Genomic DNA, 12,773 nt, shown 5'->3' on the forward strand with positions numbered 1-12,773 from the left:
CAGTTCCTGTGCAGGAATCTCTGCAACGGGCATGCACTGCACAGAGCTTTCACAACAGGACTGGGTAAACGGATGGAGCCTGCGTGACTCAGGAGGTTTCGTTCATGTCTCTCTACCAGGAGAAAGTATAAGACACCTGTCAGCACACCAGAGAGTGCCCTGGACATCCACTTGATCTGCCGGCTCCTTGACCTTGGATTTCCCAGCCTCCAGAACTGTGAGCAGCGGAGGTTTGTTGTTTAAGGCTTCCGGTCTGGGGTATCCTGTGAGAGTGGCTGGGGCTGACTCAGAGTGGGGGATAAAATGCAAACATGGAACATCTGTAAAAGTGAGGGGGAAAGGGAGCAAAGCCATAAAACGTTAAGAGGAAACCTCAGGTGGAAAGTCCAAAGCTACGCTGAAGCGTTAACTTCTACTAAGTTCCAGAATTCCAAATCAGAGCCCAGGACCCTTCCTACTGATGAACCACTCGGTGCTTCTTGAGGTCTGGGTTCTGCTGGACCCTGTGATGTGGCCCATCCGCGATGGGAGACCAGTGGCTGCAGGGCATCAGCGAGTGGGAGTAACACTGGGCTGCACTTGTACACTCATGTCAGAGAGAAGGGTTAGAATGGGAGAGGGGTGGTGGGAGAGGCGGCGTGAACATGGGAGAAACATGGAGATGGGAGAGAAGAGAGGGTAGGAGGGGGGGAGGGAAAAGGAGAGAAGAGGAAGAGAGGGGAGGGGAGGAGGGGAAGTTGGGGGAAGGAGGGCAGAACAAAGACGCTCACATAACAGCAATCCTGCGCCTCCCAGAAGGTGATTTGAAGTGATGATGAGAGAGGAGAGAGGTTTCTCAAACTGAACTTTGTTTTTTAATGTCTCCTTTTCTTTAATGCTTTTTATTAAAAGTTTTATTTATTTATTTTTATTTGAAGGGCATAGTGACAAAGAGAGAGATGGAGATAGGCAGAAATTTTCAATCTATTGATTCATTTCCCCCAAATAATGCCAGCAACAGAAAAGGCTAATATATGCACATTAACAGGAAGCTGGATTAGAAGTGAAAGCATGGGGCCAGTGTTGTGGCACATCAGGTTAAGCCTCTGCCTGCAGTGCCAGCATCACATACGGGTACCAGTTCCAATCTGGTTGCTGCACTTCCAGTCCAGCTCCCTGCTTATGTGCCTGATAAAGCATAGGAAGATGAACCAAGTGTTTGGGCCTCTGCACCCATATGGGAGATCTGGAAGATGCTCCTGGATCCTGGCTTCAGACTGGCGCAGCCCTGGCCATTGCATCTATTGGAGGAGTAAACCAACAGACAGAAGACCCCTCTCTCTCCACCACCCCCCATCTCTTCTCTGCTCTGTGTAACTCTACCTTTCAAATAAATAAAATGAATGCTTTTTAAAAAACTGAAAGCAGGACTTGATCTCAGACAGTCTGATATACCACGTGGGGGTCCTGTGCAAAGGCTTAACCTGGTGCACCACAATGGCCACCTACTAGTCCTTTTCTGGTTCTTAGTATTTATGTGTTGATGCTTACAAAACTCCCCCTCAACAAAACTTCTCTTCATTTGGATTTCAACAGGTAGGTCATCAGTGTTTCAAGGATACAGACTGGCCCGAGCCCACACCATGGAAGAGAAGAGGTTGGCTATGCATGCATTCAACTACGTTGTACTTGCCGCTCTCTGCAGAATGTCTCTGGCGTACCCTGCAAGTCTTTGGCAGCCAGTGCTGCTGTCTCGGAACTGTGAGTGCCCTGGGGTTGCAAGACCTGGCTGAGGAGGAGGGAAGGGGGAGAAACACGAAGAGAGTATAAAGGAGATTGGTGCTCCTAGCAGGTCCCAAGCAGGTGGACACCTCATCTTCAAGATGGGAGGGAAGGCATGGTTTTGCTGGAAAGGGTGTTACAGACAGTTGGCTCATGGCACCCTGGCAGACACAGAGCTCACATGTGGCAGCTCTCTCTCTACTGCCAGGAGCTTTTTTTTCCTGGACTCCTGGGACTCATGATGCATCTTTCCTGTGTCCTGTGATGCCTGCTTTTCCTATCTGTTGAAAAATCCCTTCTGTTCCACTGTTTTAAGTATCAGGGAGACCCTGTCTTGTAATTTGCACATCAGAACCTGACAGATGTCACTAAAAATAATTGTCAGATGAACCCTCCTGACAGGGGCCCAAGGAGTCCATGGGGGCATCAAAGCATCTCATTAACCCCACCCAGCTCAAGGTGAGACAGGGCTAAGGGTCCAGAAGATTGAGGGGGTCTAGGATAGAAACTCCTGCCTCTGCTGGCCAGACCAATGAGAAGGAGTCTAGGGCTCACAGATGTGTGGGGTCCAATGACCATTTTCTCCCTGTCCCAGTCCTTCTCCTTGTTTTTTCTCTCATAGATGCTCACTCTCTTTGCCTGGAATTCACTGTCAGATCTCGGGCCAGTCCTGGACAGCCCTGGTTTGTAGTGCAGGGCTCAGTGGATACAGCACCTTTCCTCCAATATGACAGCAACAGCAATAGGGTCAAACCTTTGGGGGCTCTGGGAGAGCAGGTCAATGCCACCAAAGCCTGGGAACAATTGACCCAAACACTGGGAGAAGTCGGGCAAGAGCTCAGGATGATCCTACCTGATGTCACACTGCAGGAAAACAAAACCAGAGGTGAGCATGGCACGGGGTGGGGACACAGACAGGGGGTCTGGTGGAGGCGGCTTTGGAAGTAGTTGTGTAAAAGAGCTGGACATAGGCACAACCTTAGAGACACCTGGGACCAAATGAGCAGGAGAAGGCAAGTCAGGGAGAAAGGAATATGGGCCCCTAAATGTGCAGAGAAGCACTTGCCCTGCTGGGAGGTGATGGATTTGTCAGAGTCAGGAATGATGCTTCGTGTGTTGATTGCAGATCTGCCTAGCCTGCTGGCCACGATGCTTTGCCATCGCAAAGGAGAACAGAGCACTGGTGCGACCTGGCAGTTCAGCAGCATCGAGAGGAAGATGTTCCTGATTTTTGATGCAATGAACATGAACTGGACCACAGTTAATACCAAGGACGGAGAGCTCAAGGAGAAGTGGGAGAAGAACAGGGACCTGGCAGAGTTTTTGCGGAAGATCTCATTGGGGGATTGCAATCACTGGTTCAAAGAATTCTTAGAGCACTGGGAGGAGATGCCAGGTAGGCCACTGAGTTACCCGGAGGTACCTGAGCAGGGTGAGGAGGAGGTGGTGACTCTTTAAAGGCCTTAATGCCTTCCCCCTGTGGATGTCAGTATGTGTGTGTGCGATGGAAAACTTGATGGATTGATTCTTGGTGGGGTTCATGTGTAGAGGGTCAGTGACTGCCTCAAGGATTTCCCACCATCTCACCTCCCACTGTTTCTTCCTCTGTATAGAATCCCCTTCCCTCTTTAACCGGCCATCTTACACTAAATGGTCTGGGAAATGGCCCCCAAGTGTGTGTGACCACTGAAACTTCCTCGCCTTCCTTCTGCCTCTGTGACAGTTACTCTTCAGCCAGTTCCAATGTCACTTCTCATGGAGCCTTCATCAACTTCCCCAGTCAGAATTAAGCCCTAATCATGGTGTCATCCTCTTAAACACTCTACCCACAGTAAATATGTCAAGTGGTGTGGCAACTGGATGGATCTTGGCTGTCTACATCAGTAGAAATGAGTCCCGTGAGAACAGGACACCACCAGTCTCATCTTTATATCCTAGGAACTGGAAGAATAATAGTCACATAATGACTCAGCCAAAATGTGGGCACCAACGGCTTCCTGGGGAGAGCAGCAAAGGGGAAGGTCTCATTTTATGTTTGACAGGGTTTGTGCTTTTTGTTTTAGTACCAACAATGAAGACTGCAAACACTAACCAGTTTTTATTGATACTGGGGATCATCGCAGCGGTCTGCATCTGCTTAGTCCTGATTGTCATCTTCAAAATGGCCATTATAAGAACATGAGCTGTGGACGGTGAGGAGCAAGCTGCCTTCTGGTTCTTGGGGAGGGATTGGTCTAGTAAAGAGAAGACAGAAGTGACTCCTGGGTCCTGCGCACAGCCCTGTCCACTCATCCATCCCTCCACAGAAATGGTGCCCTTCCTTAGATCTAGCACCACTCCCAACTCCACAGGCAGGCTGAGGTCTGCTCAGTCGCTGGGGCAGAGGAGGCTGGTTCAGGCAGCACAGAAGTACAGGGATAGAAGCAACAAAACTAGAATCTCCTCCACAGTGGGGCAGGGTCTAAGATCTGGAAAGACTCGGCGGGGTGTTGTCTCCATTCCCCCAGCCCTTTGATGGAATGTTGCTTGCTCTCTGGGTTGCATGACTTCTCTGAACCATTTTCCTTAACGTCCAAGGAGATGATCTATCACCTTCCTCATCTTCCCTGGACCAAGAGAAGGTGACCATGTTAGACCAATCCTAGAAGGTAAAGCAAGCCTTTAATGGCAGGCTGGCTCCCAATGGAATCACATCATTTCCCACTCAGAGATGGACTTTCCAGGAAGCTAATGAAGCCTCAGCTTTAGAAATCCTCATTTACAGGAGCTCCTTCCATGACCTAAAAAGGGTCCTTACAATGTACTGACTTAGCCATCTTGAACAATTTGCAACAGGGGGCTAAAATATTGGGAAATACAGTGTCCAAAATAAGACATAGGCTCCCAATCACTTTCAGTTTTACTCTGACACTCTTTCCATCTAATTTCCCTCCATGTCAGGAACAATTAGAGTTGCTACTGGCATTTTCTCCTATTTGGGTAAGAGGAATGTGAGTTAGGAATATATTCTATATATACACATATGTATATATCATATATACATATATTATATATAGGAATATATGTACTTATATATATATTTACTGAGTTTTAATGAAATTTATTTATATGTTCACACTCACTTTTGTGTACTGTTATTTCCATGCAGAATCTACAAGTCGTGCTGACTCACTCAATGTCATGACACAAAGGTATAGGGCCAGGGGTGAATAAGACATGTGAACTGATATATCTATTAATATACTCAAATACCCTACAGCACAGGCTCAGTAGGAAGGATAAAGTGGGATACATTCACAGATGGAACATTATATGGGAACAAAGATTAAACTATTGCTACACAAAATGCGAATGGTTGTCACAGATAGGGCCTATGACTCATGTGAAATGTATGACTCTTTAGACAGAAGGAAAATGTCAGACACAAAAGGACATCATTGTATGATTCTATTATATGAATTTCATAAGCAAACAAAACAAATCTTTAGTAATAGAAGTCAGAGAGCACTGGATACCTTGTGTAATTATCAACAACTTGATCTGACAGATTACTATGCAGGTAGATTCTGGCTTTAGAATACATCAAGATAAGAATCAATCAAGCTTGCTGCTTAAGATTTGTTCACTTTCCTGTAGGGATGTCACATTTCAACAACCAAAAAAAGTGTTTAAAAAATTTAAGGAAAGACTTTAATTCTCATTCATGTCTTCACAAAGTTCTCTCCCATCAGGAATATACTCAATGGTACAATGAATTAAATTACAAATAGATTATATACTTTTATGATTAGAATAAAATACATAAGAAATAATGTATGTGTGTGTGTGTATATATATATATATATTCCAAGAAATTGAAATCCATGCAGCTATTCATATGGATTTTCTAAAACTTTATGAAGACCTCTGTGTGCATGTTTGTGTATATGTATCTATATACACAGATATATTAATATAGCTATATGTATCTATCTATATATATAGATATAGATACACACATATGTATACAGTGAAGGGGAAAACTATTATATGCCAGGTAAAATGCCAAATTTCTTCCATTAGCTCGCACTCTTTCTCCATCACTGCCATAACCCTAAAAATTCTTTCTTTAATCGCTTTCTTTGTTCTCATAATGACTGGCCTGAGATAGCTGAAGACCCCCCAAAAGCTTCAGCATGGCATTTCGAATGATGGGAAGTCTAGGGTTGGAGTTATAGTTCCTGGAGCTCTCTGAGGATTCCAAAGTTAAGATTCACTACGATGAGGAAAATCACTTGCACCATCCATGGCTCAGTGATGTCCAATGATTCTGATATAAGAAGTGGCTCCACCCTGTTAGTTGCTTAAAATAATGCCAAGATTGAAGCCTGTCTCTGCCTTAAGCCTGGGTACCATGAAGAAAGGTGAGCTAACCACAGTGTTCAAGCGAGCTGGCAAGATACAGCTTTCCCGAGCAGGACTCTGTTCATCAGGACTCCTGTGTGTGTGGTGGTGGCAGAAGCACAAGGGATGTGCATGCCCAGCCTCAGGTGGGGACAGGAGCAAGGTGGATCCAGATCTGTCTCATCCAAACAGCTGCAGGCACAAAGGTCTAGCCCTACCCCTGGTGGAAGTCACTGTCAAGGAGCTACTGCCCCAACCAAGCAAGTTGGCAATCAGGTGTCACTCTCAGTAACAAATGGGATTAGTGAGCAGGAAGGAGGCAGAAGACCAGTTTTACAAAATGGGTCTGAACAGTGAGGACTTAAAGGAGATTGGGCCTGAATGGACTCCTGGAGGTTCCTGGCTCTGCCAGCCTCTTCCTGGCACCTATACTTAATTGGAGAAATTCACTCCTATACTGGGCAGGAGTTGGGCAGGGCTCAACAACTGATCTGAATAGAATTAACAGGCAGGGCAGGCCCAGGCATGGGTCCACTGGTAGGAAGAGCCTCCCCTTGTGACTCACTGGGCTTCCTATCACAGGGAGGAACCCCCACCCCACCGCCCCAGAGGAACACAGAGAGCTGTGTGTGTCCATGAGACAATCCTATTTCGACATCATTAGCATTCCTGGGCACTGCTTTAGTTGATTGAATGGAGGAGAGAAAAGAGTGGCCAAAGCTAAATGGCACCACAGAGGGGTGGACTGGGAGTGTCTCAAATCAGGAGACCAGAGGCAGGACATGGGCCTAAGATGACCTGTCCCAGTGTTTCCCCCGAATCTAAAGCAAACACCTGCTTCTCTTCTAAAGGTTGAAGAACACTCCACACCAGAGAGCGTGGCTCAGCTCACCAGAGTTCCTTAATGCCTGGCGGTTGCTGTTTTCGGGCTCTTTCATCTCTACATGGGCACCAGAGAATGTCAATCTTTTTAAATGCACCATATTGATGTCAGTCCTAACACTCTTCCCGCTCCCATGAAGCATATCAGTAATTTATGGAATTTGGGAAAAGAGTTCTTTTTCTGATTGTCAACCATGGATATGACATATAAGCATGCATCCACTAAAAGACATACTCAGGGAGCCGGCACTGTGGCGCAGCAGGTTGAAGCCCTGGCCCGAGGCACCAGCATTCCATATGGGTGCCGGTTCGAGTTCCTGCTGCTCCTCTTCTGATCCAGCTCTCTGCTATGGCCTGGGAAAGCAGTAGAGGTTGGCCCAAGTCCTTGAGCCCCTGTACCCACATGGGAGACCTGGAAGAAGCTCCTGGCTCCTGGCTGAGGATTGGCGCAGGTCCAGTCATTGCAGTCATCTGGGGAGTGAACCAGAAGATGAAAGACCTCTCTGTCTTTACCTCTCTCTGTGGCTCTGTCTTTCAAATAAATAAAATAAATCTTTTTTTTTAAAAAAAAAAAAAGACATACTCAGGAATGTTCCTGGCAGGCTTATTCATTGTAGTCCCAAGCTGGGAAACAACTGATGGGTATTCACGTTACCTTCATACATTTACACTGTTTATACTACACTGTGAATTCTGTACAACACAAAAATACTGTGACACACAGCAACACACATGAGGTTGTCAAACTGTAATATCTTGGTTCATTAAATGAAGCTGAAAAACAGTTAATGGTAATATAAGCTAAAATAGGGGTTACCCCTAAGAAAGGTGGTTGGGTAGAAAAAGGCCTCAGGGAGCTTCTATGTGTTAAAAATACTGTTGATCTATGTGGTGTTACTCAGGTGTGTATGTGAGAATTCAAAAGATTTACTTAAATTCACTATATTTGATACTAAAACTTATTTTAAATATATGGTATTTAAAAGAATGATGTGTTAATGTAGATATAGAAAGAATAGACCAATAGAACATAAAAGATAACAATAAACCCAAGAATGTCTGGAAACTTGATATTCAACAGTGTTAAGATCTGTTAGGCCATTAGGGCACAAATAGTTAATCCCAAATCTGATCAAATCAGGTGCAAATAGATACCCTAAAACCTATTGCTCAGTATTCCATCAGCCAAGCACACACTTTTATGAGTGTGTCTCCCAAGACATACCAGACAGAATATACATTGTAAATAAAAGGCTTCAGCTGACAAATGCCAATGGGGCTTTCTGCACATTCAGGCCTACCTTATTGTGATCCATGTGGATTTCCGTATATACACAAGACCCCCTCCCCAACAAGTAGCTTAAAAAGGGATTCCCCATCTGCTTCTGGGTTGGCTGAAATCTCAGTTAAGACCCCTAAATCTAACATTTGTTGCCAAAACCCAGGAAGGTGATTCTGAGGCAGTTGGTCCGTGGAGAATCTCCTCTTCTCCATTGCTCCTTGGACATACCACTCTTGTCAAGCTCCAGGGAAGTGAGGTCAGTCCTTCTGAGTCCCCTCAGGATGGCCCTGCCACATTTTTTCTCTGGTCTGAAAATCCTAGCACTAGCTCAAGGTCCCTCCTGTGGCTTGGGATAATCCCCTCTAGCTCAACACCTCCAACCCCAGGGATGCCTGGAGCTCAGAGACAGTCTTCCTATTTTAAGGTGGAGTAAGAGATCCAGCCATTGTGACTCTCTAGGACTCCTCCTCTTAAGTGTCTCCATAATCTTAAGACCCTATACATGGTGGGTAAATGAATCCAGAGACTCATCTTTTTCTGAAATTCAGTTTGGCTGCAATATAGATAAGAAAGTAATAGGCAATGGCCCCAAAATGGGACCCTTGACTCCTAAATTCTCCAAGACATATACAACTTCATCAACCTCAATGGAAAACCATCTGAGGTTCCCTATGTACAGGCATTCTTCTAGCTCATAATCACCCTTCACTCTGTCAGTCTTCACCACCTATAAGATTCCCCTCCTCAGGTAGATTAAACCCCCAACCCCCTGAGCCTCTTAGGGGAAGAGCCAAACCTGTAGCCCCTGAGCCCCTAAAGTCTGATCTTGACTTTGATTCTGCTGGTCATTCCCCTCTGCCCCATCCTCATTATGCCCCCAGCACCCTCTGAGGAATCCTTCTCACCCTCCAAACCTCATCTCAGCCTCCTTCTCCATGCTCTCTCCCCACCATATATTCCCACTCCAAACAACCACCCTGAGAGGATTTGTTCCCTCCTCCTCCATTTTTAAAGGATATAGTTATTTATTTGAATGGGGGAGAGAGAGAGAGAGAGAGAGAGAGAGAGAGAGAGAGAGAGATCTTTCACTTCTCAGACAGCTACAATGACCAAAGCTGGGCTGAGCCAAAGCCAGGAGCCAGGAGCCAGGAGCCAGGAGCTTCTTCTAGGTCTCTCAGGTGGGTGGCAGGAGCCCAGGGGCTTAGGCCATCTTCCATTGCCTTCCCAGGACACTAGCAGGGAGCTGGATCAGAAGTAGGGCAGCCAGGACTTCAACCAGCACCCATATGGGATGCCAGCATTGCAGGTGGTGGCTTTACCTGCTATGCCATGATGCCTACCCCCATCCTCTCCTTATCTATCCCATTCTCCTCCTTCTTCTTGTTCTCCCCCAACTACCTTGGTGCAAGATTTACCTATCATAAATGAGGCTATAATCCCCATAGTTCCAGTTGTCCCTAACACTTCTCTCTTCTATACCCAACAGACTAGTTACTTCACTGTAATAAACCTCAAGGAAATTCTCTTTACTATCCCACTTGACCCTTCCTCTCAAGATCTTTTTGAATTTCCCTGGACAGATTTCTGTAATAAAATTCCCCGACAGCAAACCTGGACAGTCTTCCCTCAGGTGTTTTGCGATAGTCCCCACATCTTCAGGCAGGTTTTATCAAATGACCTCTTCCTATTGTCTTTATAGCCCAGCACTCTTCTCTTATACATAGATGGCCTCCTCATGTGTAGCCTCCCCTTAAATCAATAATTTCTCAGACAATTCAACTCCTCAACTTCCTAGCCCACTGGGAATATCAAGTTTTTCCCCAAAGGGGTCAGTTGTTCAAAACCAAAGTCACCTATCTAGGATTACACATTACACTCATACCCTGGGGGCTTATCCAAGACCATAAGTCTTTAATTGACCAAGTCCTCATCCCTTAATAAAATCAGTCTTATTGTCCTTTTGGGATTGTCCAGTTTCTTCCATATATAGATAACCAATGTCAGTCTTATCACTAGACCCCTCTATTGGGCATCCTCAGGAGATTCCATTCACACCCTTGAACCTTGGCCTCTGTCAGAATAGCATGTATCCAACTAAAAAAGGCCCTCATTTCAGCCCTGGCCCTTGCTTTCCAAATCCCTCTAAACCCTTTCATTTATATATAGACACAGAAAGGGGTTTTGTACTTGGACTCCTTGCCCAATTTTCTGACCCCAATAAACCAAACAATAGCTTACTTCTCTAAACAGCTGGATAAAACTGTGGTGGATTGGACAACCTGTCTTTCCATTCTTTTTGCAACTTCACAGTTAATATTAGAAGGTCAAAACTGGCTGTTTCTCAAAATCTCACTGTACACATCTCACATGCTATTCAAGCCCTTTTGTCTCACCAGTCCATTTTCATGATCTCCGCCACCTGTTTACAAATGCTTCACACCATCCTTCTACAAAACCCTAATGTTACACTTCGGAAATGCTTCTCTCTTAATCCAGCAACTCTCTGTCCAATCTTAGCCTCACTAACTCCAAAGACTTCCAAGACAACTATGATTAAAGGCTTGTTCTATTCGTAAGCCCCTTTCACAACATCTCTGATTCCACCTTACCTGAACACACCCCTTACTGGTTTAAAAATAAGAACTCTCCTATGACTAAGGGCTCCTCATTGTCGGACTATGCTGTCATCACTATCAAGTTTATTATAGAGTCAAGTCCTTTATCTTCAGGTACCACCTCACAACAGGCAGAACTTACTGCCCTTGCTGAACACTCACTCTGACCAAAGGCCCAAAAGTAAATATATATAGGGCTTCAAACCTACCTATCATATCATATATGCTATGCTCCCATTTGGTCAGAAGGAGGATATATTACAACCTGGGGCTGCCCCATCATCAGAGGCATTCTCATTCTAAAATTAATTCAGGCAGCAATACTTCCACAGCAAGTAGCCATCCTCCATTGCAGGGAATACCAAAAACAAAACAAAAAGAAAAACAAAAACAAGTCATTTATTGCAGCTGGAAACAACAAAGCTGACAGGCAAAATAGCAGGTTGCCCAGACCAACTTCCCACCAATCTCCCTGCTTTTCACCCTCCCCTTTGACCATCCCCTGTACCCACCAGAAGAAAAGATGAATTCACCCTTACAAGGAGCAATTACACAGACCAGCTGGTTTCTTAAGAATGGCCAGGTAATAATTCAACAAGGAGCTTTGGGTCTTCTCACCTCCCTTCACAACCAATTTCATGTAGGCAGCAAACCCCTCATTCTACTTTCCTGCCTCACAGATGACCTTTATCTTTCCCACCTCTGTGTTATCGCTCATTCCTGTCCCATCTGCCAAAAGACCTTCCCCCAGTGCCATCTTAGACCCCTATCTTTCCCCACCCACCAGGCCAGAGGGCAAATGTGTGGACAGGACTGGCAGACAGACTTTATCATTTGCCTCTAGTAGAAAAGACAAAGTATTTACCTGTCTTTTCTGGGTGGGTGAAGGCCTTCCCTTGCTTGTCAGGAAAGGTGGAAGCGGAAATAACTTTTCTTGTAAAAGAAAGCATCATCCCTCAGTTTGGCCTCCCCAAACTAAGGCAGACCATGGGCCAGCTTTCACTTCTCAGATTGCCCAGGGGGCTATTCATGGCCCTAAACATAAGCTGGAAACAGCACATCCCATATCACCCACAATCCCTAAGCAAGGTGGACAAAGCAAACGGCTTCATTAAGACCCATCTCACAAAACTTAAGCTTCAGACTCAAGCTGCCCGGCTTTCTGTCCTTCCCAATGTGCTTATGTGAATTTGCATCACACCCCACTTTCCATACCAGCTTAGCCTTCTTGTTGGCTGCATTTTTTAAGGGAACTTTCCCTCTTTACTTTCCTCTCTTGGAGACTACAGTCCAACAGCAGCCCAGACACAGAAACTCCTACCCTGCTTCTTGGATTCTTTTCTCCCTAAACCAAACCTCAACTCCTCTCCAATACAAATTAACCCAGGTAATTGGGTCTATGTAAAACCCCTGAAACCAAAGCAACTCTAACCCAGTTGCAATGGGCCTTCTTTGCTTCTTTTCACTACCCCTACAGGTACCTGTCAGGATTTCCCTCTTGGATTCATTTTCCAGGTTAAAATTTGTCCTAGATGGCCAGCGCCGCGGCTCACTAGGCTAATCCTCCACCTGCGGCGCCGGCACCCCAGGTTCTAGTTCCGGTTGGGGCGCTGGATTCTGTCCCGGTTGCTCCTCTTCCAGTCCAGCTCTCTGGCCTGAGAGTACAGTGGAGGATGGCCCAAGTCCTTGGGCCCTGCACCCACATGGGAGACCAGGAGGAAGCACCTGGCTCCTGGCTTCAGATCGGCACGGTGCGCTGGCCTTAGCAGCCATTTGGGGGGTGAACCAACGAAGAAGGAAGACCTTTCTCTCTGTCTCTCTCTCCCACTGTCTAACTCTGCCTGTCAAAA

The 12,773-nt window shown here is 45.8% G+C and overlaps 1 protein-coding gene across 1 annotated transcript; it reads left to right on the plus strand.

The window, feature by feature from the left end:
• Positions 1-87: 87 nt before the first annotated feature.
• RAET1E (retinoic acid early transcript 1E) lies at positions 88-7,837 on the plus strand. Its single transcript, XM_051836811.2, has 6 exons — positions 88-217; positions 1,576-1,740; positions 2,384-2,647; positions 2,888-3,157; positions 3,825-3,953; positions 6,996-7,837. Exons 2-5 carry the CDS (start codon positions 1,623-1,625, stop codon positions 3,941-3,943), a joined length of 771 nt encoding a protein of 256 aa, XP_051692771.1. The 5' UTR covers positions 88-217; positions 1,576-1,622; the 3' UTR covers positions 3,944-3,953; positions 6,996-7,837.
• The last annotated feature ends 4,936 nt before the right edge of the window (positions 7,838-12,773 follow it).

Source organism: Oryctolagus cuniculus, chromosome 5, assembly GCF_964237555.1.
Source record: "Oryctolagus cuniculus chromosome 5, mOryCun1.1, whole genome shotgun sequence".
Taxonomy (NCBI): domain Eukaryota; kingdom Metazoa; phylum Chordata; class Mammalia; order Lagomorpha; family Leporidae; genus Oryctolagus; species Oryctolagus cuniculus.